The sequence below is a fragment of the Budorcas taxicolor genome, chromosome 23 (genome assembly GCF_023091745.1).
Source record: "Budorcas taxicolor isolate Tak-1 chromosome 23, Takin1.1, whole genome shotgun sequence".
NCBI classification, from domain to species: domain Eukaryota; kingdom Metazoa; phylum Chordata; class Mammalia; order Artiodactyla; family Bovidae; genus Budorcas; species Budorcas taxicolor.
The window spans coordinates 15597128-15623179 of record NC_068932.1 but is presented as its reverse complement, the minus strand read 5'-3'; the positions used below and the strand labels follow the sequence as shown (position 1 = coordinate 15623179).

Here is a 26052-nt window from a genome sequence, read left to right as displayed (position 1 = left end):
TTGTCGACATTGCCTCATTGAGCTTCACAACACCCATCCATGATTTAGATGTTACAACCCCCATTTTTCAGACAAGGAAGCGTAAGCTTAAGAGGTCAGGCATATTACAGAGGATGGACAGCTTAGTAACAGAAAAAGGACTTGAGCCAGATTTTCTGCATCCACCAAAGTTCATAGACCTGAAAGTGACCCAGACAGTGAGGAACAGAATCTTGACCCTCCAGAGCCTCTCTGGCGCACGACACTGCCTCTTCATATCAGAGTATTGGATGTTGAAAGCATTTTAAGACTTACCTGGTCTCACTTCTCTTTTTTCTTGAGACTTATCTTTCATTTATGCAGTTATTCACTCATCAAACATTTACTATGTCCCAGGTACTGTATATAGTTTGGGGAGTTCAAAGTCTATTAAAGAGACTAATATTAACCAAATTATTTCTGCAATCAGTATAGCAAATAGCACTTAAATAGTGCCTACCATGTTAGGTGTTATACTAGGCAAATGTCCATTATATGTATTTACCTAATGTTCACAACAGCTATTAAGAAAGTGCTGGTACGCTAGCTTCATGTTTTCCTGTGTGGTAGCTTGGCACATGGCATTGCGCTGGAGCCCACTGGAATCTGATGTGTGAGGAATGTGCAAGATAGAAACTGGCAAATGCTACAAATTGGGGTCTTTTTTTTTTTTTTAATTTTTAAGAGAGCCAATTTACCAGGACACCCATGTAACTTAAGCACAGATGGTTAAATGACTTGCCCAAGCTCTCCGAGCTAGTAAGATGTAGGGCCAGGGTTTACATCTGGAGCAACCTGATCTAGAGTCTGTGCTGTAAGCCATTATGCTAACTTCTCAAGCAAGTGTTTAATAAACCACTACAGGGCTTGGAATGAAGGCAGCAGAGTTCTCTGGAGCCATATACACAGAAGGGGGCAGAGAAGACCAGAGAACAGGAGAGGGTCAGAGAGTCCTCCTACATGTTGTCGAAGGATCCCAGAGAGACGGTCACTAGGTGATGGACGATGACACTCCCGCTCTGCAGAACCACCTCCTGGCTCCGCTGTCAGGGCTTCCCAGAGAGCCTGACTCACAGCATATACTGGGCAAGTATCATTGAAGGACCGGATACTTGCCAGCCTTACCAGGCACATGGTGCCTGGTCATGTCCCCTTTGTTCCAGAACCTTATTCCCAGAGGGAGCTGACTAGGGGAGGGCGGGGAGGCCTTCACCTGCTGAATGACGTCCTGCGCAGTGCTGACACGCGGTGCTTTGATGACCGTGCGTGGTTGCTCTGGGGAAACGTCGTGCACCTGGACAAAGAAGCTGTCCTCCTCTGAGCTCAGGAGCATCTCCTTGTCATCTTGTGCAATGCTCTTCTCTTCCGGGTTCTATATTAAGAAAAGACAAGTCAAGTAACTGATAATGTAGAAAAAGGAAAAATCTAGTAAAAATTTGAGCTGGATCTTGGTAAAGTGGAAACAACTTTTTAGCTTGATATCCCATACACTAATTACTAATTCACAAACTATCCTAGAAGGATATACATGTCATCTTAGAAGAGAAAAGTACTGTAAGTTTCTGCTAATGTTGACACACTGATAAGGTCTGGTCCCGAACAAGCCAGCAGATCTGCTCATGTTTGCTGTGGATTTTGAGTCCACAAATCAGCTAGAGATAAATTTGTAAAAAGACAATATGCTATTTTTCCAATTACTAAAATTCAAATGGGCTTCCTTGGTGGTGCTCATGGTAAAGAACCCGCCTGCCAATGCAGGAGACACAAGAGATGCTGGTTCATCCCTGGGTCGAGAAGATCCCCTGGAGGAGGGCATGGCAACCCACTCCAGTATTCTTGCCTGGAGGATCCCTTGGACAGAGGGTCGTGTAAAGTTATCTTCCACAAGGGAGCAGCAGGGAGATGATGGGGAGGTGAGGCAAGGAAACAGTAGGTAATCCCATCTCAGGCTGGGGGGATTTGGCAGGAAAGTCCTCCAGTCCCCAGCATGCTTGTAGCTTAATCTCAGATCATCGCACAGAAACGATGCTAACTAACCAGAAGAATACAAGAATCAGTGTCATTGTCCTGGAAATTCCAGCCAGCCCCAGGAACCTGAATTGTCCCTATTGATATTAAGGTCAAAATGGGTAACTACCACCAGGTGGCGCCAAACTGTAGCCAGGACCAAAACGGACTGGCTCCGGGGGCTTCTCACCAATCAGCTGCACAGCCTCGCCCCAATCATTTCATTGTTCTTACAGTTGTGATCCCTAAGATTTACATACAGCTGACGTGTTTGGATTCCACTCATCAAACTATGCGTGAGGGGGAGAGAACTATCTTCTATTTTTATTACATAAAATGAGACCGTAGTACATATACTGTTTTACAACTCATTTTTTCTCTACTTAAAAGGCTGTGATCAGGGACTTCTTCCCTGGTGGTCCAATGGTTGAGACTTACCAACACAGCAAGTACCGGTTTGATCCCTGGTCAGGGAGCTAAGATCCTACATACCTCAGGGTCAAAAGCCCAAAACATAAAACAGAAGCACTATTGTAACAAATTCAATAAAGACTTTTAAAATGGTCCATATCAGAAATATCTTTTAAAAAAAGATTGTGATTATCATTTCATGTCAGCTTCTAAAGATTTTCCATAGTATGTCATTGCATTGATTACAATATATTTAACCAATTGGAGAGTGGGGTTGGGTGGTAATTCACATAACATAATTTATAATCCTGAAAGCCAGGATGTAGGTAAGCAAGACAGAAAAGTTCTAAGTTGCCGTATAAAATATCACAATGACCATGCACTACAAATGTTTCTAACAGCACTCCTTAGAGCCTTGCTAAGTCGCTTCAGTCGTGTCCGACTCTGTGAGACCCCATAGACGGCAGCCCACCAGGCTCCCCATCCCTGGGATTCTCCAGGCAAGAACACTGGAGTGGGTTGCCATTTCCTTCTCCAATGCATGAAAGGGAAAAGTGAAAGTGAAGTCGCTCAGTCATGTCCGACTCTTAGCGACCCCATGGACTGCAGCCCACCAGGCTCCTCTGTCCACGGGATTTTCCAGACAGGTTTACTGGAGTGGGGTGCCATTGCCTTCTCCACCTTAGGGCCTTACTCAGAGCTTATTGATTTTTAAGCTGTTTTCAGTCACATTAGAAGCCACAGATTATGACCATAACAATAACCCTCATTTACATATTCCTTTATAGTTTACTAAGCATTTTTCTACATTTTGTCTACATGTTTGACTTGAGTCTCATAATTTTTTGAGCCAAGCAGGGAAGTTTCTATCGTGTGTGCATGCTAAGTTGCTTCAGTCATGTCCGACTCTTTGTGACCCTATATACTGTAGCCCACCAGGCTCCTCTGTTCATGGGATTCCCCAGGCAAAAATACTGGAGTGAGTTGCCATGCCCTCCTCCAGGGGATCTTCTCGACTTAGGGACCTAATCTGGGTCTCCACCGACTTCTGCACTGTAGACTTCTGCATTGATCCTTTACCGCTGAGCCACTGGGGAAGCCCAGTTTCTATCATAGATTTTGCAAATATGGACATAGAGGTTTACAGAATTCAGATGATACTTTGAAGGTCATCTATCTAATTTTTCAGAGCCAGGTTTGTCTCATTTCAAATCCAGAGGTGTCAGAGGAGAGCATATTGACCATAGGAAGATGCCTAACAGCTTGAGAGCCCAGGAAACAAGAAAATTATACAAAGCAGACAGGCAGGATCAGAAGTCAAAGACAGCAGCTTGGGGACTTTTAACATACGGACAAACTGCTTACATAGCTTCCTAGTTTCACAGAGTAGACTAAGTGGAAATACTTATAGCCCAAATCTATCAATTATACCAGCCTCTGCTTCCATTCAGTAAGTGCTGAATTCATTTAGTCAATCAGTAAATTCGTATTGTGTGTCACTGTGCAGCTGGTAAGCCTAGATACATGAAATATGATTTGTTATCTTTTGAGACATATTTCAGTCATTTCAAAACTTTCCTCTCAACAAGGCATATAAAAGGAGACCTCCTTGGTATATTATACTCATCAGAAAATGCTTGTTAGCCTTCCGCTCTACTATAGCCTTCTCTTTCCAAAATGCTTCTGTTCCACCAGCCTTTATTAAGCATTTATTCCTGACATCTCTACTGCTTATTGTCATATATGTTTTAATTGCATACAGGCAGCCCTGGCCTGCCAGTCCTTCCAACCCTGTGATGAAGACCCATCGTGACACTCAGCAGTCCGCCCATTGCTGCTCACTGCCTCCCGTGGTGCTGGGCATGGAGGACCCATGAGCACTGACTCACCTCCAGCCTGGGCAGCATGGGGTGGTGGAAAGAATACTGGCCAGGAAACCATAAGACTTCAGTTCTTTCCACTTCTCACCCTGTCATAATCTAACCTCTCTGAACCTGCTTCCTTTGTGTAGAATGGTTTGCATTATATCATAAGATGATTCAAAATATTGGGTGCTTGAGAGCGTTAAACACTGTAATCATGATGCAATAAATATTAACTTTAATATGAGTTTAAAAATTCACTGAAATTGTCACTTCTAGGAAACTTTTTGGGTTTTTTTGGCTAGGCCATGTGGCAGGCAGGATCTTATTAATAGTTCCTGGACCAGGGATCGAATCAGTGCCCCCTGCATTTGGAGCATGGTGTTTTAACCACTGGACTTCCAGGGAAGTCCCTAGCACACTCTTTTACATGTGACAATTAGAAATAGGAAAAAAAAATTAGAGAGAAATAAAAGATGGCTTCAAAAGCCGAGGTAAGCCCTCTGATATTTTCTTCTACAGCTTTTATGATTAGAATTGCTTCTCCACCATCTTAGTACTTTGTACCTGTCTGATGAGGAGAAGACGCTAGGGAGATAATTACATTTCTTGGCTTACAGGAAGTGTCCTTTTATGATCTAAGACAAGGTTAGGAGGGAACACAGAGGCTCTGGTTCCTAGAGAAGCTGGAGGGCAGTGAGGCTGCAGGCCATGCTCATAGTTACGTAGAGAGTGAAAAATAGCACACGATGCTGAAATGGGCTCTTTATCATCTCTGTGTTCTAGCAAGCATGGACCAGCAATGGGCATTTTATGAGTCCATCTCCTTTTCATGCCCCCAAGAGGCAGATCATGTGCCTAGAACAGGGCCTGGCACAATTAGGTGCTCAATAAATATCTGTTTAATCAGATTGTTGAACTGCGTCAACTGCTTTATTGTTGATTTATCATAAGGCATTATTATCTATGTAATGACCTTATATGTCATTTTAAAAAATGGCAGTCAATTAGTGGGCTGATATAAGTCTATTAAGTGAGCGACTTCACTTTCACTTTTCACTTTCACGCATTGGAGAAGGAAACGGCAACCCACTCCAGTGTTCTTGCCTGGAGAATCCCAGGGATGGGGGAGCCTGGTGGGCTTCTGTCTATGGGGTCGCACAGAGTCGGACATGACTGAAGCAACTTAGCAGCAGCAGCATAAGTCTATTAAAAGAAAAGTGCTCCATCAGCAAACCCCATTAGGAGTCCCCCAGTCTGGAGTCAACAGACAGTACTGTTTCCATTATCAGAATGATCATGGGAATATTAGGGACCATAATATAATCTGCAACAAATTCAGACCAAAGCTGAGAGGTTATTCTTACCTTGTGTAATCTTATGGAATATTTTCAAAGAAATGCTGTTGTTTCATGAATTAACAAAAAAACCTTTTATTAGCTAAAACTTGAACAGGCACTAACGGGAGGGCAACCAACCCCCAAATGCAAAATGCCTACAGACCTTCCATTACACAGTAGTGACTCTTACAGCAAGGTCTTCACACACCCAGGTAAAACACTGGACACTACACTGATGACATGCTTAAGGAATTCTTTGAGTTCTTTCTCCCTTTGTTTCCTAACGGATGATTTTTAAACCAAATTTCTATAACTTAACCTTCTGAATATGTGCAGAAGAATAAAATCAATTCTCCACATTTACTTAAGACTATAAAGCAAGTTGCAGTGACAAGAAGTTCTGAATTTGAGGGAGGCGGCCAGTGGTGAGGTAGTGAGTTACATACGAGCTGTTACTGTGTAGGCTGTCCCAGGACACACTTACTTCCTGCTGGGTTTTTAAGACAATCCTGCCAACATATCCCTCTTCTGGAAACCAGCTGCTTAAAATCTGCATGATCTCTTCTTCTGGACCAATGGCTCTCTGGAATGGTTGTTTCCTACATTCATTCTTCTCTTTAGATATGAAATATTTTTCCTCCATTAAAAAATAGTCTGTGGCAATAGGTTTGGTATCTTGATCCATAACGAGAATCTAAAGAAAGAGCAAAGGCCAGTTTAGGCACACTTCTGAAGAGTAGCAAAAACTTCAAACCCAAACAAGTCTACTCTCTCAGGGTTCAGATAAGTTTGATTTGCAAGTTATAAATGAAACCTACCCTGCAGTGTTGCATAACTCTTTCTGGAAGATCTTAGAATTCTCTTACGTCCAAAAAGAATTGTTTATGTTCATTCTGGGCAATGAAACAATTTATTCATAATTGCCAGCCAGCAAAACTGTTTTTCCCACTGATGGAATAAGAGCTCTTAATGAATTAAAAACTTTAGGTTTTTCAATCTATGAACTTAGCTCTTTGTAATCTTGCAACACAAGACCAAAGGCAAAGAACCCAGTCCAGCTTTTACCAAGATAATCTCCCATTCTCATGTTAGAAATACTCAATCATCTTCTAATCTCATCTGATCTAAGTTCCTGGGAATTCCCCTTTCAATAAAGTCTTGACAGTGTGCCTAGAGGCCTGTTTTCTCTATTGGCTACTGACCCTGACAGTTGAAATGGTTGAGACCAGGCTGGGGAGCCAAACAGACTTGGGTATGAGGCCTGTGTTTAGTACTTACTGGCTATGAGATGCTGGCCAAGATATCTGACCCCATGGACACTCAGTGTCCTCATCTATACAGTGGAAACAGTAAGAGTAGCAATTTTGTTTCTTAATTTTGTTTCCTTTTATGACTGAGGCACTGACTGTAAAATGTAACCCAGGTGCATCAGATAACTTAGAGCCTGCCAGGCTCCTCTCTCTGTGCATTCCCCAGGCAAGAATACTGGAGTGGGTTTATTCTCCAGGGGATCTTCCTGACCCAGGGATCAAATCCAGGTCTCCTGCATTACAGGCGGATTCTTTACTGCCTGAGCCACCAGGGAAGCCCTGGTAAACACTAGACATTATGATAGCTACTCTTACTGACGTATTCTTTCACATGGTTTTCTATTATCCAGGTTACTGGCAAAAGCAGAACTTGGAGTGGCCAGAGAAGGCTGCCAACTTCTGGCATGGAGCAAGCAAACATCCTTCTTCTCAGGCATCCACTCGACCATGCGAGCATGCAGTGACCAGAATCAGCACTTGGTGATTGATTGGTCTCACTCAGAGAAGCGGAAGGACCTGGGGATGGGGTGGGGGTGGGATAGAAGATTCTCAGGAAGACTCTGCTCCCTTCACCCCAGACCTTGGTCTCAGGTTGATGCTGGACTGTGGATTTTGTGGGGCAAGGCAGCTACCACTTCAGCAACAATTAAGGGCATGAAGCTTCCAGGAGTAGGTCAGTTGACACTGTCACCTCCATGAGATGGCCAGCATCACTCCCTCTCCAGTCCTGCTCCACAGCCCTGGGATTACTCATGTGGACAGTAATGTGCTGCTTTTTGTGGGTGGTCCATGGAAATGCTTCCTTACTTTTCGTCATTATATTTTACACCGTCTCCAAAACCCCAAGAGTGCTTTGTGAGAGTAGACACCAAAGTTCAAAAACAAAACAGCCCAAACCTCTTGGTAGTCTCTGTTTTATAATCTATGAAATTTGAGACTTTGAGCTGCTTTCTCTGATGCCGAGTCAGCTGTAAAATGTTGGACAAGATGTTAACCTCGAGATGCCTCTCAAAGAACCGTTTCTTAACTATAGACTCTGAGCTTACTTGTTGGAGAAGCTGCTTTGCCTTAGTGCCTCCGTTTATAGAGAAGACAGTAAAAGGCTCTGGGCCTGGGACGCCATGCACTGTGACTCTGTGACTCTGCAAGCATTTTCTTTCTTCTGTATTAAACATCTGTCAAGGAAGATCATAAAGTTTCTCATTCATTTTCATTCTCATGTTTCTAGGCTACATCAATACAGAAGTGCTAGTTCTTAGAAGTACATGCAGGGACACATAAATGCAAAATAAGGCCAACCTTTTATAACCAGATGCACCTTTTTGTGGTTTTAGGCAATGGTGCATGTTCCTTAACAGTCTAGTAGGAATATTTAGCAGCATACCACCAAAAGAGCAATTTATTTTAAATAACAGTGTTTCTTTCCATCATATTTAGGGGACTGATATTGTCTGAAATGTATGTCAGTCCTTACTTATGAAGTGACATTCAACAGTGTCTACTGAGTTCCATCTCTCTTCGGGGCACTGGGCTAGAATTTCGATGGTAAAATGATAACTAAAATAGTCTGGCCTCTGGGAGCTTGCTGTCCAGGCACACAAATAATTGTAATATAAAAAGTACTTTTGTTAGGAAGAGTTGGGGAGCTGTGTAACTCTCAAGTCTTTGAGCAGTTTGTATACTGAGATAGATTCATTCATAAAATACAAAATAATGTATGGAAGGCTGACAATGAAACAGACATTATGCCTGGCTCTGGGGTTTTGTAGAGAAATAAGACATCCCTGGCTTCAAGGTGGGGGGCTTCTAGAATAGAATAGCTAGAAGAATAAGTGGACAACCCAGAATGGGACACTACCGTCTAATTCTTGCTCTCAGGTACCAGGCAGACTGTCCCTGCTTCCCAGGCAGGGAGGGTCACAGGCAGGCACCAGGCAGAGGCAACACCCCTCTCTCCTGGCCAACATGCTATACTCAACCTCCAACAATTTTTGAAGGGAGAATGAGGAACACCTAAGAAAACAAGGTGAGGGACAGAGAGAGAGAAGAAACCATTGTGGTGAGGGAGAGAGAGGCAGAGGAGAGAGCAGGGCTGCTCAGAGGTGATGGCGGCAGCAGTGACGTCGGTGCCCCCGTAAGCACAGAAGGCAGCTTTTCAAAGGTTGTTAGGACTACACTGAAGTATAAGATGGGTGCAACCAGACTTCTCTGCTGGTCTAGAAGTTAAGAATCCACCTGCCAATGCAGGGGACACAGTATCGGTCCCTGGTCCGGGAACTAAGACCACGCATACGGCAGAGCAACTAAGCCTGAGCACCGCCACTGCTGAAGCCAGTACGCTAGAGCCTTTGCTCCCCAACAGGAGAAGCCGCTGCAGTGAGAGGCCCAGGCACTGCAACGAAGAGTAGCCTAGCTTGCTGCAACTTGAGAAAGCCCGTGTGCAGCAACAGAGACCCACTGCAGCCGCACCCCCACCAAAATAAACTTCCAAAGATCGGCGTGGCTGTGAGCAGACTACTAAACATGCAAAGGGGCAATGGAAGGACACCCTTCAATTTTTCAAGAGCGAGCACAGTGGAATCAACCAGTTAATCAAAGCAGAATTCCTTGTCGCGGTAAACAACCCTGCATTACTGGGGTGAGCATTGGTCCAACGGTTCTCAAACTTTTAACCAATGGACCTTACCATCAGTTCTCAAATTTTACCAACGGACCTTAACCAATGGGGAACTAGTTAAAACCTAGCTTCTGCAATGGTGGGCCTTTTTGCAGTGCTCCTCTCCCATTCCCAAGGGTGCAGGTGCTGAGTCTCCTCAGGTGCCAGGGTACTGCTGCACTTGCAGAATTACCTGTCGCCAGCAGTGCCTGGCTGTTCACCCAGTCCTGCTCGCCTGTGACATCTGCCTCTGCACTACTGACGAAGCAAAGGATTTTCCTGGTCTAACCTGAACCTTCTAGAAGTATCAAGATGCTTCCTAGCAGGCTTTGTGTAATTAGCCTTTTCCCTGTGTTGTTATTTTTGGCTCACTTCCCTGGCAAGCAGTATGGTGCTAGATGACGAACTTGGGTTTATAGCTATGTGACCTCAGGTGTACTCAGCACTCCCCTTCCTTTGTAACATGGAGATGATACTAATAGCTATGTCAGCAAGTTAGTGAGGATCAAGTGAGTCAGTATATGTGTAAAGTGCTTAGAATGTGTCAGGTATCAGCCATTGTTTTAATTATATCCATAGCCACCTAATCTATGATCCGAATGGACCACATTCCTGGACCACAAGAAAGCCTGCCTCTGGTGTAGCAATTCCCACAAATATGCTGAGAGAAATATAACTTAATTACCAGAGAGGCCGGCACAGTATTACCAGAGGAATTTTCTTCCATTCTCCTGCTGTTTATGAATAAACTAGAGATTTCCAAGACTTCATTGTGGAGATTTCGCAGCTGAAGATGTCGATATCCTGGAACAATGCAGAATTGGGAAAAGCTTGTTAGCCATGCATTGCAGAGCTCTGCAGAGATCTCCCAGGGAGGTCAGTAAATGACAGGGAGAAATAAGATCTTCAGATGGGCAGGGGTGACAACACGCAGGTGACCAACAGATGCCTTTTCTCCCAGAGCGCTGCCCCTGGGGACCGTTTGGGGCCACTTAGTGGTTGTAGTTACCTTGCCAAGTGCTGTTTTTAAACTTAGACTCAAAATGAAAATTTTAAACTTAAACACCGTATAGTAGGAAAATCTGATCATTCTTGTATCAAGTCCTCTAGAGTCACTGTTCTGCAAATATTTCCTCTTAGAACAGCTTTAGTGATAATAAAGTATTCCAACAATAGAGAGTTGGTTAAAGGAGTTACAGTGTGAGTGTTTGTACAAGTATAAAATAAAATAATATGCAACTCTATAAAGTAACAAAGATGTATATCTATTTACCTGATAAGTTGTTCACTACATATATTAGTGAAAATCAGTAAGTTGCAAAACATTAAGGTTAGTAGGAAGCTTACTTGTTAATATTTATACACATGGGCAGAGAAATAAAGCCTGTAAAATATCTACACCAAAAGTAACTATCTTGAAGAAATAGAAAGATAGATAATTTTTTAAAAAATTGTTCTGCTGCACATCATCATATTTCTATAATCACTGTTAGGAACTGAATGGTGTCCTCCTAAAATGTGTGTGTTGAAGCTCTAAGTCCCAGTACCTCAGAAGGTGACTGTGTCTGGAGATAGGGTTTAAAGAGGTGATGTTGGGTCATGAGGGTGGGGCCTAATCCAACATGACCAACGGTCCTTATAAGAAGAGGGAATTGGAAGACAGACACGGAGAGACACCAGATGCTGTGCACAGCGACCAAGGGACAGCCCTGTGATGATACAGTGAGATGGTGACCCTCTGCAAGCCAAGGAGAGAGGCCTCAGTAGAAAGCAAACTTGTGGAAACCTTGATCGTGGGCTTCTAGCCTCCAAAGCTGACAAAATAAACCTCTGTTATCAGAGAAGGCAATGGCAACCCACTCCAGTACTCTTGTCTGGAAAATCCCATGGATGGAGGAGCCTGGTAGGCTGCAGTCCATGGGGTCGCTAGGAGTCAGACACGACTGAGTGACTTCACTTTTCACTTTCTTCACTTTTCACTTTCATGCATTGGAGAAGGAAATGGCAACTCACTCCAGTGTTCTTGCCTGGAGAATCCCAGGGACGGGGGAACCTGGTGGGCTGCCGTCTATGGGGTCGCGCAGAGTCGGACACGACTGAAGTGACTTAGCAGTAGCAGTATGTAAGATACCCAGTCTGTGGTATTTTGTTACACAGCCTGAACTGACTAACACAGTCAGTGTTACGACATAACACAGTGAGTATGACCATGTGCTACTCACACAATGGAGAAAAGAAATAGGAAGAAAACAACTAAAGAGCAGGGGACTGTGACATGCTGGTGGAGCTCAGAGGCTGGCAAAATGTGCAGGAGGAAGCATGTACTGGGAACTTGATACTCAGATGAGATCAGCAGGGGCATCCCCAGAGCTTGTTAGAGAGGCATAATCTCAAGCCCCAGACCCACTGTATCAGGATCTGCATTTCATCACCAATAGCCCAGGTGACTTGATTGCACATCAGTTTTGAGATGCAGTGCACGGACATTCTGGACAGGTGTGACAAGCTGACGTTTCCCCAAGGGCCGTGGCAAAGCCAACAGACAGCAAGACAACAGCTCTAATCTTTGCTCAGGATTCTTCACCTTCCCTGCTCTGCACCCAAACCCACCCTTGGCTTCCCACAATGGCCTCCCACCAGGCCTCGACTCCAACCTCAGCCTACTGAAGCCACCAGCACAACCCAACCCTCCCTGCTCTTGGTTTCCTCTCCTTACAACAGTTCCAGCTTTAAACATACCAGGGGTGCGGCGGGAGCTATTGGGGAGGGCTATATGGGAATAAGAACACAAGGACCACTGCTCCTGAAACAGGCAGAGGTGGCAGAGGCCACATTTCATAAGAGATGTTGTTAATAACCTTGGAGTTTAGAATAACGTAAAAGAAAAATGCCTTTTGAGGTATGCTCAGTGTTCAAATTTGCATTATCTTCTTTTGCCTCTTATTTTACCTTTTTAATATGAAAATTTCAAACATACACAAAAGTAGAGAGAGGCGTGTAATGGACTCCAGGCACCCATCACTCAGCTACAATGATCACGAACTTTTGACAGTGATTCTACCTCGCTTTAGAGCCTTCAGGGAGATGATTCTCTGAGCAGTGACCACCGAGCTGTTGTTCTCCACGACAGCAAAACGAAGAAATACGAGATCTTCGAAGTGAACCCGGAAAAGGAACTGTTCGTTCCACATGGGGTTCAGAGTATTGCGGTGGATGGGTTTCGTGCGGAAGTGGCAGCTGTCCAGGGCCATGCCCAGCACGTCGACTTCGATACATGGGCTCCCTGTGCTGTTACTCGGGCACACGTTCTGCCCAGAGACAACCTGAGGGGAAGAAAGCATCAAAGTCACTGGGGTTGCAAAAGAAACAGATGTCACCACTGAGCCTCACTGCTTCCCTCTGCAGAGAAAGACAAAGAACCTTCTGGAATGGATCAAGTAAATGATTAATAAGGCTGTTAGAAAAAAGAGCGAGAGACTGGAATCATGGGAAATTGCATGACTGGAATCATGAGAAAGTCTATTTTGTCAACAGCATTCACGTAACTATAACTTTTCAACTGTCAATATACTGAAACATCTTCAAAAAGCCACACAATTAAGATGAAATTGTTTGTCAAGAAGTTGAGGAAAAAAAGACCTTAAATGTGAAGCCACAAATGTGTTACTAAAATTCTCTTCAAAGTGTTTTAGGTGTATCTTTTATAACTCTGAAATGTTTTTGTTAAATAGTTAAGTTCTGGGTCAAGTCACAAGGAAGGCTGTTAGAAATTCATAGCCTTCTCTCAGCATGAAGCTATACTCAAGTCTAGCAGAAATGGTCACACAGAAAAGCAGCTACTGCTCTCCTGCCTTAGGGAAAGAGGAAATGCAGGTTGGTGGTAGGATAATCTGTGAGTTGGGATTTCCCGGGGGTGTGAGGTGTGGTGAGCAGACACTGCTTGGCATTCCTCCTTGGGGGGGAAACAGACGAGATCTAAAAATGGACCGAAGGATAACTTCATCACTCCCTGTCTTTTCTAGCACCCATTCAGTTTTTTGGTTGTGTCCTCAGCTAAGAGGGAGTGGGAGAAGCTGGAAATAAAATTGAGTAATGAGCTACCAGGACTTTGATGTTACAGGCAGTCTGTGTAGTTCTGACAATTAGTTAATTAGACAATAAAAGGAATAAGGAAAGGCCAGGAATGACTGTAAGGAGGGAAGATGTTTAATTGATTTGTATGTCGATGCCTGTTTTACTTTTTATAAGAGCCTATTAGAGTTTAAGATGACTTGTGTTAACAAGGACCTCAGCTTTTATGGGGTGCACTGAGAGTTATGATTCTGAGGACCCTGGAAGACAGAATTACCATCCCAGCGTGGAGGTGGAAGTGGGGGAGCGGGATCATCACTCTACCTTCTGGGCTCTGGCAAGTATAATACCTGCTGACTGTGCATCTAAACCCCAGCTGCTGCCTTCTGAGAAGTCAAGAAATTCTTCTGGGAACTAAATCTGCACCAACAAAATTGTGATATGAGAGTTTTGCCATGCTTTGAAATCAAAAGCAGTTCATATTCAGTAGGGCTTAAACACCTTCTTATATTCTCTTGGGACCACAGGGGCCAGACTTACAGTTAAAGAATAGATGGCAGGCTCCATGTTGTCCAGGTCTCTTTCCAAAGGGGAGAACTTCTGATACATGGAACAGTTCTTGTCCCACAGAACCGGGGGTTTCAGAACATAACCGCAGCCACCATTGGCCTCAAACATGGAGGCATTTAAATGTAAAGAGAGATCTGTAAAATAGCATCACTTGTTATTTGGTCGCTTAAGTGTCATCTTACAAACAGACTTAACCGATTTTCTCTAAACTTAAACAGGAAGAAGAGAGAACTATCCACGCACTCCATAGATTGAGTGCCTCCTATGTGTCAGCTCATGTTGGGCACCAGAGATACAATGGGGACCAAGACACAAGATACCCACAGTCTTCGTGGAGCTCACTGTCTATGAGATATGCTTCATTTCCTGCTTCAACCCAGGAGCCGTTCAAAAAAACTCCTGCCACTTAAAACTCCTTTTGCAAATTAAAATTTGCAACATCCTTTCAAAAACTAATCTTTGAAATACTTCATTTTATACTGAATTTTAGAAAGGCATCATGGCATTTTCTTATCCCCAAACACCAAAGCATGCAGACAATCGTACGACTAATTCTTGCCTTTTCAAACGTTAAGATAAAATCTTAAGAATCCAAGAAAGACCAGAAAAAGAGCCAAAGAAACATATCTTTTCCTTGAAATCTCAATTTCAACTCATAAATTACAGTATTTCTACCTCTATTTTTAAATTGTAGTTAAGTATGAAAAAACAATTATTATCACATGTGATTCACATTATGTCCACAATCCCCTCAATAATACACTCTGGGAACCCTCACAACAGCTTCCAGTCTTCTGTTGCCAGATTTCCTTTGGCAGAGTTGTCTGATGAATGGCTGGATCCCTGCAAGGTTTGGGGCTCGTACACACCCAAACGCTCATCTGATGGCACAAGTTTGCAGAAAAGCTGCATTCCAAGTGAGCAAGAAGTTTATGAGATACACCTGACAAGTGTCCCGTCTGGCAGATTCCTTCCATGCGCAGAATGAACTCTGCTACCTGGACCAACATCAAGGAAAAGTGTGGCAAGTAAGCCCTGCAGAGTGATGAGAAGTTGGCCTCTCTCCTTGTTGTGTGAGTAAAAAAATTTCCCCATAAGTGGGGTTGGCCAGGATTATTTGCAGGCATTTCTGGGGTCAGATGTCTTACACACACACATCAAAGCTCCTTGAGCCTCTGTTTCCCTTATCAATAAAATTAGTGCACTGGATGCTACCAGCCCCAATGTGCCTGATTCACTGGGGACCACTGTCTTGCCTGCAATGGGAGAAAACTCTCTTCCCAGGCTATCCTGTGACAGAGGAGCACAGACGTGGGTGGGGATAGGTCAAATGATCAAGCCCCGTTCTAAGAACTTGTGTGTACTAGCGCCTCCCGATAACCCATGAGGTAGATTCTTTTCATATTTCTCATTTTTATAGATGAAGAAGCTGAGGCATGATAAGTGAAAAAGTCCAAGGCATCTAGCTAGTAAGAAGTGAATGATAAGGTTCGGACCCAGGCAGCCTGACTCACAGTTCCCTAATCTTAAGAAATGGGCCATATAATGTGCATCTCGCAAGGGTGTCATAAAGATAAGTGGGATCATGTGCAAAAATCCCTACCCCAGCCTCTGGCACATAGAAGGTGCTCAATAAACAGTAGGTACTGAATCATGATTACGCTGTCCACACTCATTTAGATTTGAAGTCTGATTTCATCGGCACTGTGTCTATCTTTGTAGCTCTGCAAAACTTCAAAGCACTTTTTCCTAACTGAAATCTCACTTGGTGATTTGGTATGTAAAACAGATCCACATGGAGCTGCTCAGTTAGAATAAAGATGGGGCTTAAATCTAGCCCTCCTACTGCCCCCTAGGGTGATCCCCAAACTTCAACTAGGGCTATAGTTTTAAAACCTCTGTTTTAACCAAGAATGAACGTGCACAGATGTATGTAACTCCATCAACCCTCTTAGTCAATGCATGGGATAGCACATTAAGCATATCCTTTACCTTTGTGTCCTTCTAGTCATTAAAAACCCTGTGTGAAGTTGACACATTCTCATAATCATTACGCTATATTTGGGGGCTGGAAAAGTCATCAGAAAGTGTGTGACGATCATTCAGGAAAGCACAATAAATATTAATAGAAGTTTTTCTTTTGACTTGGGGCTGCATTTCTACATACTTGTAGGTCCTGGGACATGAGGGAAGAGTCATTCTGACCGAAATGGAAAGAACTTTGAGGGGCTGTTGCCTATAATAACCAGGGTCTGCATATCAGGATCAGGTCAGTTTCCAAACTTAACAGCTGGTTTTGTTGAGTGTAGACCTGGGATACTCCTGGTTTCAGATCACTGCAGACCTTCTTAGAGTTGATGGAGCCATTAGAAATCTTGGGAAGAAGTGACCCTAAGTCCATGGACATGCCTTTGGGGCACCAGGTCCCCTGAAATTCAGGAAGCTTAAGGCAAATGACCCGTGGAACATATTTGGATTATTACAACGAGTATGGGGAAGGGGTTGTTTGTTATTTGGTTGGGATATTTCATGGAAAATCAAGCATTCCCTAACCCAGGAATTTTTTTTTTTCAAAAATTAAAAAATAGTGATTCCAATGTTGACTCTTATCTGTCTGTTCGGACTTGAAATTCACCTGGCAATACCTAGAAGGGATCTGGACCAAAAATCAAGAATGATAGGTTCTGCTGAGGCTCATAAAGACAGTGTTAGCTCAGCACAACATGCATTTATTGAGCACCTACTGTGTGCAAGGGATTGAACTAGGCTCTACCCCCAGTGTGTGAGACGACCATTTTTACAGATGAACTGAAACTGCATATAGTGTGAGTTTTGTCCAGCGTGGAAGAGGCTTCATCATTACTGGCTGCACTGAATCAAGAGAGGATCTATGGCAGCACTCCCTCCTGGGTTGGAGGATGACACAGAGAAACTTGGGGATCAATTACATGACACAGCCACCTGCATCCCCTGAGTGAGACAGCTGGAACATGCACCCCAGCTTGATTTGGGGAAGAGGCTGAGCCTCCAGGGATGAGTGGAGGCCAAGCTGTAGCCTCTGTGCGTGCTTCCAGACCACAAGGAGGCCTGAGGAGGGCCCCATTCCCGTGGCCCCTTCAGCTGTGGCTCCCTCTGCCATCAGTGGAGACAGTGTGTCTGCACCAGCCTCAGCACTTCAGGAGGAAGGACACGTCCCAAACCAAGTGCATTTCCATTTCCTTGAGAAAACCGTTTAGCTAGTTATTTCAGTTCACTGAAAATATTTCTGTATCATCTCAACCAAGGGCGCCAGTGGACACAAGGCTACAGACAGGGCCAGAGATATAAACCCACAAGCCACTTGGGACAGACTGAAAAGAAATTTTTACAGCTTTGAAAATATTTCACTATTATTTCCACTTGCAAGTCCAAATCATACTGTTTTCATAACTTATCAAAAATACTTAATGAGAGCTAATGTTTGTGGAATGCTGTCTGCACTCCAGGCACTATGCTAAGTATGGTATTTCACCTGCATTATCTTATTCAGCTTCAACTAAAAGGAGCAAATATAACAAGGGCAAGAAAATATGACTGATGTCTCTAACCAGGGTTGGCCACAATTGGGCTCTGGTGGCGCCACTGCCAGGTGGCTGGCTGATCCCAGAGCTATAGCTGTGGTCTGACCTTGGCTGCAGACAGGGTTACACCGTGGTGGATGGGTCAGCACTGTTGGTTAGGATCTGATTCAGTGCACGTGAGAGGAAGCTGCAGGCTGCTTGACTGTTCAAAGGGAAGAATCTGATTTTTGCAAGAGCTTCGAGGAAACGTTCCTCATCTGCTCTTTCTTCATCTGCTGTTGCTCCCCACCTCCCCCCACATCTAAGTGGAACCACAGCGCTTTATCCTCTAAGCTCTGAGAGTCCTTGAACTTATAAGTCATTCTGTGACCCTGAGTAACTTAACTGCTCTTTGTCTTGGTTTGCTTATCTGAGAAATAGGGATTATAAAGGTTCCTACTTCTTAGGGTTGTTTCAGAGATTAAATGAGATAACAAGGGTCAAGAAGGAGCACGGGATGCGGCTGTTTAGTCTTTCCCTTTGCGACGTCATGGACTATAGCCCACCAGGTTCCTTGGTCTAGGCAAGAACACTGGAGTGGGTTGCCATTCCCTTCTCCAGGGTATCTTCCCGACCCAGGGATCAAACCTGGGTCTCCCACACTGCACGCAGATTCTTTACCACCTGAGCCACCAAGGAAGCCCAGAGCGCAGGGAGTGGCACGCAGTTAAAGGTGGCTTGTACTCTGGAGTTTCCGGCCTCATCCGTTATCCCCAGCGAGCATCTCATGGACAGAGAAGTACAAACACTGCTTTCTCTGTCCATATAACTCACAGACTTGTGTCCTTTGCATTAGCTGCTCGCTGAGCGCTGACCATTCATCTCCATTTCAATCTCAAAGCGATGAGAAGAAGCTAAAATGGTATTAACTTGCAAAGTGTTTGGAAAGACCCTACTTTTTAACTGCAAGAAGAAGAAATGAGCAAGACAGTTACTGCTGCTGCTACTAAGTCGCTTCAGTCGTGTCCGACTCTGTGTGACCCCATAGATGGCAGCCCACCAGGCTCCCCCGTCCCTGGGATTCTCCAGGCAAGAACACTGGAGTGGGTTGCCATTTCCTTCTCCAATGCATGAAAGGGAAAAGTGAAAGTGAAGTCGCTCAGTCGTGTCTGACTCTTTGCGACCCCATGGACTGCCACCTACCAGGCTCCTCCGTCCATGGGATTTTCCAGGAAAGAGTACTGGAGTGGGTGGCCATTGCCTTCTCCAAGACAGTTACTAAAGAGTGTTAAGAAATCTCTACCCCAACAGGTCTTTAAAAACAAATTGGACACAGCTCTATTGATAGCAGTCCTAGTTTTAAAAAGTGCTTTAACAACCTGGATGTCCATCTGCAGATGGGTGGATAAGGAAGTTGTGATACATATACACAATGGAATATTATTTAATGTTAATTAAAAAGGAATGCATTTGAGTCCGTTCTAATGAGGTGGATGATTCTGGAGCCTATTATACAGAATGAAGCAAGTCAGAAAGAGAAAGACAAATACTGCATATTAATGCATATATATGGAATTTAGAAAGATGGTACTGACTATCCTACCTGCAGGACATCAAAGGAGACACAGACGTGAAGAACAGACTTTTGGACTCAGTGGGAGAAGGAGAGGGTGGGATGCTTTGAGAGAATAGCATTGGAACATGTCCTTTACCAGATATCAAATAGATGACCAGTGCAAGCTTGATGCATGAAGCAGGGCACCCTGGAGGGATGGTGTGGGGAGGGAGATGGGAGGGGGGTTCAGGATGGGGGTGGGGAACATGTATACCTGTGGCCGATTTATGTTGATTCATGGCAAAACCCATCACAGTATTGTAATTATTCTCCAATTAAGGCAGAGGCTTTTGCATGAAGCTTTCCTAGCAACTCAGACGGTAAAAGCGTCTGCTTACAACTGAGAGACCCAGGTTTGTTCCCTGGCTCAGGAAGATCCCCTGGAGAAGGAAATGGCAACCCACTCCTGTATTCTTGCCTGGAAAATCCCATGGACGGAGGAGCTGATAGGCTATAGTCCATGGGGTCACAAAGAGTCGGACATGACTGAGCGACTTAACGTTCTTTCTTTCCAATTAAAATAAATAAATTAACAAATAATAATAATAATAAATTAAAAGTGCTTTAAAAATGGAGCAGGGCTCCTTGAGGGATTTTCCCCCTATCGCCTTAACTCTGAAAAGTCAAGAGCACAATTCCGTGTCTGATTCTCTTCTCTTTCCTGTCTTCTGTACTTTTACCCTCACATAGGCCCTCGCTGGCACTCTTGCCCCCTTGAAAACAAGTGTTTTGTTGAGATGTAAGATGCAAAGGAGAAGGGGAGAGGCGCTCTGGGAGCAGCAGGCCCATTACCATCTGTCTGGTAGTTGAGTGCCACGAGCTGTATCCCATGGAGCCAGAACAGGAGGGGGTTGGGGTTGGAGGAGTCTATGCGGGTGGCAGCCGGGTACGTCCTCAGCAGCTGGCAGGCGGTGTGCTGGATCAGTTTCTGAGAATACCTGCGACATAGACGTTTGGCGGCATTTTCATTCAGTGAGGAGATATGGTAGCATTTGGGAGTTCTAATGATAGCGCTCAGGGACGTGGTTGGGTTGACGGAGAAAGCGGAGTCCTCCCAGGCCTGTCGCATTCCTTCACAGGAACCTAAACGCCCCCCCAAAGATTAGCCTCAGATTAGTGCAGAACACTTGAGATATTTTACAAAGAGAAACCTGAACAACATCGCAGGCTACAATCACAGCACATGACCCACCGGCGTGCACCTTGAGTGTTACCTGTGAGTTAGTCCACCACCTTGAGACTAAACGACAGCTGTTAAGGGTGTGCCTTCCCACCTGCGAGGTGGAATGCTACCCATTCACGAGTCAATAGATAATAAAGCCAGCTAGATCTTCCCCCCAAAAGGGATAGCTATAGAGTTTGAAAATAAGTGTAACACCAATTTAAATTAAAAGCCCTAAAGTTCTTTGCCTCAGTACCTCATCTGTCCTGTGGATATATCTGCACAGATATAAAACAATACATATACAAGGTATTCACTCTAGCAGTATTTTCTTTACAGTACACACACACACACACACACACACACACACACACACACACAAAGCAACAAAAATCCAGGAAGCAACCCAGAAGTTCTACCAGTGAGAAATGGTTAAATAAATGACAATATATCCACACAACAGAATACCATAGGGACATTAAGGAGGATAAGGTAGATTATATGTACAGAAAGCTATGCAGAAAGCTATAGTGCATATAAAAGTTATACATGTCCAGTTATATCCCATTTGGATTATCTTAAAAAGAATCTTATTTTTCTTGAACTAAACAATAAACTTAATAGCAGTTACCTCTGGGGAGTAGAACTGGGATGTTGCGAGTGGAAAGAAACTTTAATAGTACTCTATAGTTTGAGTTTTTTAAGTATGAGAATTTATGACTTTGACAATAAAAAGTAATTAAATATAAACTGGATATATCTTCTGGAATTATAATGGGGAAGATTGCAGTTCCAAGAACCATGAGAAGGTTCCAAGGTGGCTCCAATTTTTACTTTTGAGGCAAACACTCTTAGACCATCTTCAGTGAAAGACTATTTTTTAGGAAGTTAAGAGAATAATTTTATAATAAAAAAAATATTTACACCACAATTATATAATAAGAATAATCATGAATATTAAAAAAAAAAAAGGTTAAAAATTTCCAGGGAAGTGCTTAGTGAAATCTCAGAATCCTCCAGCATGCAAAATCAGGCAAAGATATTGTCAGAAGGTGACTTTACTTTTTCCAGATGTTTTGTTAAATGGTGCTGTCTCCCCGGGGCTCATTCTGCCCGGATTGTTGCCAAAAATGGACTTCCTGCTTTTCCTTTCTTTTCCTCTGCTAGAGCCAGATGCATTTAGAGTTGACAGGCCTGTTCCCATAAAATGAAAATAAATAAGCCAAAAACTACAAGCAAGGGAACTCAACATTTTCCATCCCTGCTAATGTTTATTTTGAAGTCCTACTACTCCCTGCTAACTCAGTACAGAAGATCTACTAGCCTTTTTAGCACGATTAATAATAGCATTGCAAGTAATGACAGTGAAGTTTTTCTCTCTGAAGGCAAATGGGACAAGACCTACAGGATTATTACAAGATGACCACAAAATCACACCCATACTTATTTGGTTATGTGACAGAAAGATTTTGAAAAACTGCAAGAAAAAAATCTTTTAGAGCCTAAAAGATTAGACTCCAGAACCTAATTAGCACAGTTTGGAGAGATGAAAGAATGGCCAAAGGCCTAACTGTCATATAATTGTGTGCTAAGTCACTTCAGTCCTGTTCAACTCTCTGCAACCCCATGGACTCTGGCCCGCCAGGAACCTCTGTCCATGGGATTCTTCAGGCAAAAATACTGGAGTGGGTTGTCATATCCTCCTCCAGGGGATCTTCCCGACCCAGGGATCAAACCCACAGTCCCTAAAGTCTCTTGCCCATTCACAGGCAGGTTCTTTACCACTAGTACCACCTGGGAAGCCCATATCATAACTGTCCAGGATCAATTCCTGCCCACAGGAACCTTGATTTAACATCTACCTTCTTGGTTCCTCAGCTGCCTTATCTGCAAAATGGGTGCAGTGATAGGAACTCTTTCATGGGGTTAATCTGAGGATTAAATGGGAAACAGATTATGCTGATAACTATGTTTCAGGGCTTCTCTTCCTCACTGCTGGTCTAGCCACTCTTTGGATCCTTCCTGTCTGGCCAGTGTGAGGGCACATTGGGAACTTCACAGGTATTTGCTGAATGAGGAAACAAATTCACACCAAGCAAACCTGGCTCCTGGGCAGGATGTAAAGGCAACAGTGAAACCAGAGTCGCCTTCAGCCTGGTCCCGCTCTCTACAATTGTACCATTAGCAAGTAATTCCTTTACCTGAAGCAGCATTCAGGAAGGCCGCTTTAAGATGAAAATAAACCTTCGAAGAATATCATGTGAGAAGACAGGATTAAGTAGTGCTTAATAAGAGTGTGGGCTTCCCAGGTGGCTCAGTGGTAAAGATTCTGTCTGCCAATGCAGGAGACCCAGAAGCGGGTTCGATACCTGGATTGGGAAGATCCCCTGGAGGAAGAAATGGCAAACCACTCCAATATTCCTGCCTGGAAAATTCCATGGACAGAGAAGTTTGGTGGGCTACAGTCCATAGGGCTGCAAAAAGTCGGACACAACTGAGCTCAATGAGAGTGTAGACTCTGGAATTTAAGCCCTGTTCCCTGTGGAGCGACCGCACACAAATTACTCAACCTCTCTCACCACTTCTTCCTCATCTCTGAGAGAGTCCTGGTTAGGATCACATGAGATAATGTATATCTGCATACTTAGCAGGGTGTGCTATTCAGAGAAAATGTTCAGTGCATAGTAGCTGTGGGGCTTCTACATGTTTTTTTGTTCCTCTGAAGTATCTGAAACTGCAAAGATGCACAGTCTTGAACTAGTGAATTCTTATGCTTTATCTTAAAACGTTTTTGTGAATTTTGCCCTCTACACAATGATGTAACAATGGATTTTCTCCCGAGTAAAACCGATAAAGTGTTGGAGTGAGGGGCTGCATTCATTCTGGGGTTTTTGCACACACCCTGGCACATGTTGACATCCCCCAGGGGTACATGGCCCCGCTCTGAGGAGCCTGGGTGTTCTCTGGGGTGGGGTGAGCAAGCAAGAAAACAAAAGCTGAGTGATCAAGAAAAGGGAAGGAATCTGGAGAGGCCCAGAGAAGTTATCGAAAGAGCAATGGGACCCTTAGCGGACCCAGTTGGTCTGTTCACCAATGACAATGACAACAACCATTTGCAGAGAGCCAATTATTTTCTGGATAGTGTGCTATTCACACTGTGCGCCTTATTGCTAATTTATACAACAACCTTGCAAGTTAGAACTGTTTATATAACAACCTTGCAAGTTATGCCTCTTTCACCAGTAGGGAACCCAAAGTGCAGAGAAGTTATAGCACTGCCCCGGGTCACTGAGGAGTGGAGCCCTGTCAGTGAAACAGGTCTGTGATCTGGGGAAGGACACACCCATGGTCTTCATGGTACCTCCCTACTCTGAAGAAGTTTTTGCATGGTGGCTCCTTGGGAAGGGACTTGGGATGGTGGAAGATGAGATGCATTGAAATTGATGATGTAGCAAATTAAATCAACAGAGCAAAATTAACACTTTAAAAAATTATTATATTCATAATTTTTAAAGTTGTGTCTCAAAGAAATGGACACTGTAGGGTATTTTCCTCCTGAATTATCCAAACAAATCATAATGACAATAAATATTTAGAAGCTATTATGACAATGATTCTGGCAATGCAATTTAGTCATTATGAGAAAGGAAATAAATTTGGGGAAAAAAATGTGAGAAACTTCAACTACTAAAAAAATGGTTAAAAAAAGGGGGGGTTAGAATATAGTATACTTATAAAGGATGTGTGCTATTTAAACACTTTAAAAAACAGCACATTTGGAATTTTTGTTTGTTTGTTTCAAAAAACATACTTCATATGTCCTCTTTTATTACATAAATATCAGTTTAACCTTTTACTGCACTTGAAATTTTAAAAACAAGTCAAACAACCCCATGCTTTGCCTGTGCCTCAAGTCAGAAACTGTACCAAATGACCTTGGACCCTTCCATGATCCTCTATCAGCAGAGAAATGTAATCTCTCATGGTGACTTCAAGTATCTCTGGGAACTTGTGCTCTTTGTTTACTCAGTGCTTGAGAGGAAAAGACAAAGCCAGAGGAACGTTTTGGGTGCAGTGGCAGCTGAATTTACAAAGAACAAGAGATGCAGTGAGTATGATTCATAGATGGAGTGGTCTTCACATTTGTTCCTATGACGAGGGACATGCATGCAGGCCATGAGGCTCATTGACAGTGAAAGAATTTTATCCCATGATAAGAACAATTTCACTAACTGCAGATATGGTCGCACGGTACTCAGGAGATAGAAAGTCGGGACCTGTGAAACCAAACCCACGTGGCCGGGTTCTTTCGTTTCTCTGAAATCTGCTGTTGTTTAGTCTCTAAGTCGTGCCCGACTCTTTTGCAACCCCATGAATATGTAGCCCGCCAGGCTCCTCTGTCCATGGGATTTCCCAGGCAAGATTACTGGAGTGGGTTGCCATGGTTGGCTACTTAGTCACTCTTATCCTCCTCAACAGAATTTGCTAGCAGATAGGCAGTAGCGGCTGCCAAAAGTTTAAAAACAGTTTACAAGAGAAAATCTAAAATTGAGAAAGTTCTATGATTTTTTTCCTCCTCTGATATGTGAAGAGACCACTGGTTATCTAATTTTTTAATAGCCTAAGACCTCTGTCCCATTCGCAGGGCACAGTATGAGAACTGGGGTTTAAGATAAAGCCTCTGGAAGCAGGATCTGCATCCAGACCACCTTTAAAAAAAAATGAGGGTTGGGGTTTTAACTTCCCTCTCTAGGTCAAGTTCATCCAAGCTGCTTACTAACATTTAGATGGGTGCCCCAATGCCAGCTGCTTTCCTGTCCTCAGAAATCTTGTACAAGGGAATCTTTCTTCTTAATAAGAGAAGATGAATTTTTCTGACTTCCAGATGTTTATGGATTTCCTGTTTGCCCTCTGCCTTCTGCTGCTCCATTTGGATAAGCTCACTGACAGCACGCCCTAACAAGACACGAGGGCAGCTCTGGGGTTAAAAGCAGGACTTTGGAGGCAGACGAGCTTCAGAATCAGAATTCTATCCTTTATTAACTGAAATGCACATTTTTGGGGCAATGGTTTATCAGCTTAAGTTCACTTGTACTTCTAAAAATGGCCAATGGGGGAAACCTCCCCTGAAACTTCGTCCTTGATCTTTGCAGTTTGGGTGGAGACCCACCACCTAGCTTAGGGATGGGCCCATGACATAAGCCCTAGACCAGGGGTCCCCAATCCCCAGGACATGGACTAGCAGTGGTTAGTAACTTGTTAGGAACAGGGCCCCATAGAAGGAGGTGAGTGGCAGGTGAGTGAGTGAGCAAAGCTTCATCCGTATTTACAGCCCTTTCCCATTCCAACTCCTATCAGGTCAGCAGCGGTATAATAAATGTAATGTTCTTGAATTATCATGAAGCCTTCCTCTCTGTGCTCCTCTCTCATCCCTTCCCCCCATGCTGTCTATGGAAAAACTGTCTTCCAGGAAACCAGCTCCTATTGCCAA

The 26052-nt window shown here is 43.7% G+C and overlaps 1 protein-coding gene across 1 annotated transcript in view; it reads right to left on the bottom strand.

The window, feature by feature from the left end:
• The window catches only part of PLCE1 (phospholipase C epsilon 1), a 326931-nt gene that overhangs the window by 6595 nt on the left and 294284 nt on the right, over nucleotides 1-26052 (bottom strand). Inside the window, exons 22-29 of the mRNA XM_052660896.1 lie at nucleotides 21624-21755; nucleotides 20192-20482; nucleotides 14216-14379; nucleotides 12666-12927; nucleotides 10290-10408; nucleotides 7995-8123; nucleotides 6123-6332; nucleotides 1232-1390 (exon numbers count right to left, since the gene is read on the bottom strand). Coding sequence (XP_052516856.1) covers nucleotides 1232-1390; nucleotides 6123-6332; nucleotides 7995-8123; nucleotides 10290-10408; nucleotides 12666-12927; nucleotides 14216-14379; nucleotides 20192-20482; nucleotides 21624-21755 — 1466 coding nt within the window. The remainder of the gene's footprint in view (nucleotides 1-1231; nucleotides 1391-6122; nucleotides 6333-7994; nucleotides 8124-10289; nucleotides 10409-12665; nucleotides 12928-14215; nucleotides 14380-20191; nucleotides 20483-21623; nucleotides 21756-26052) is intronic.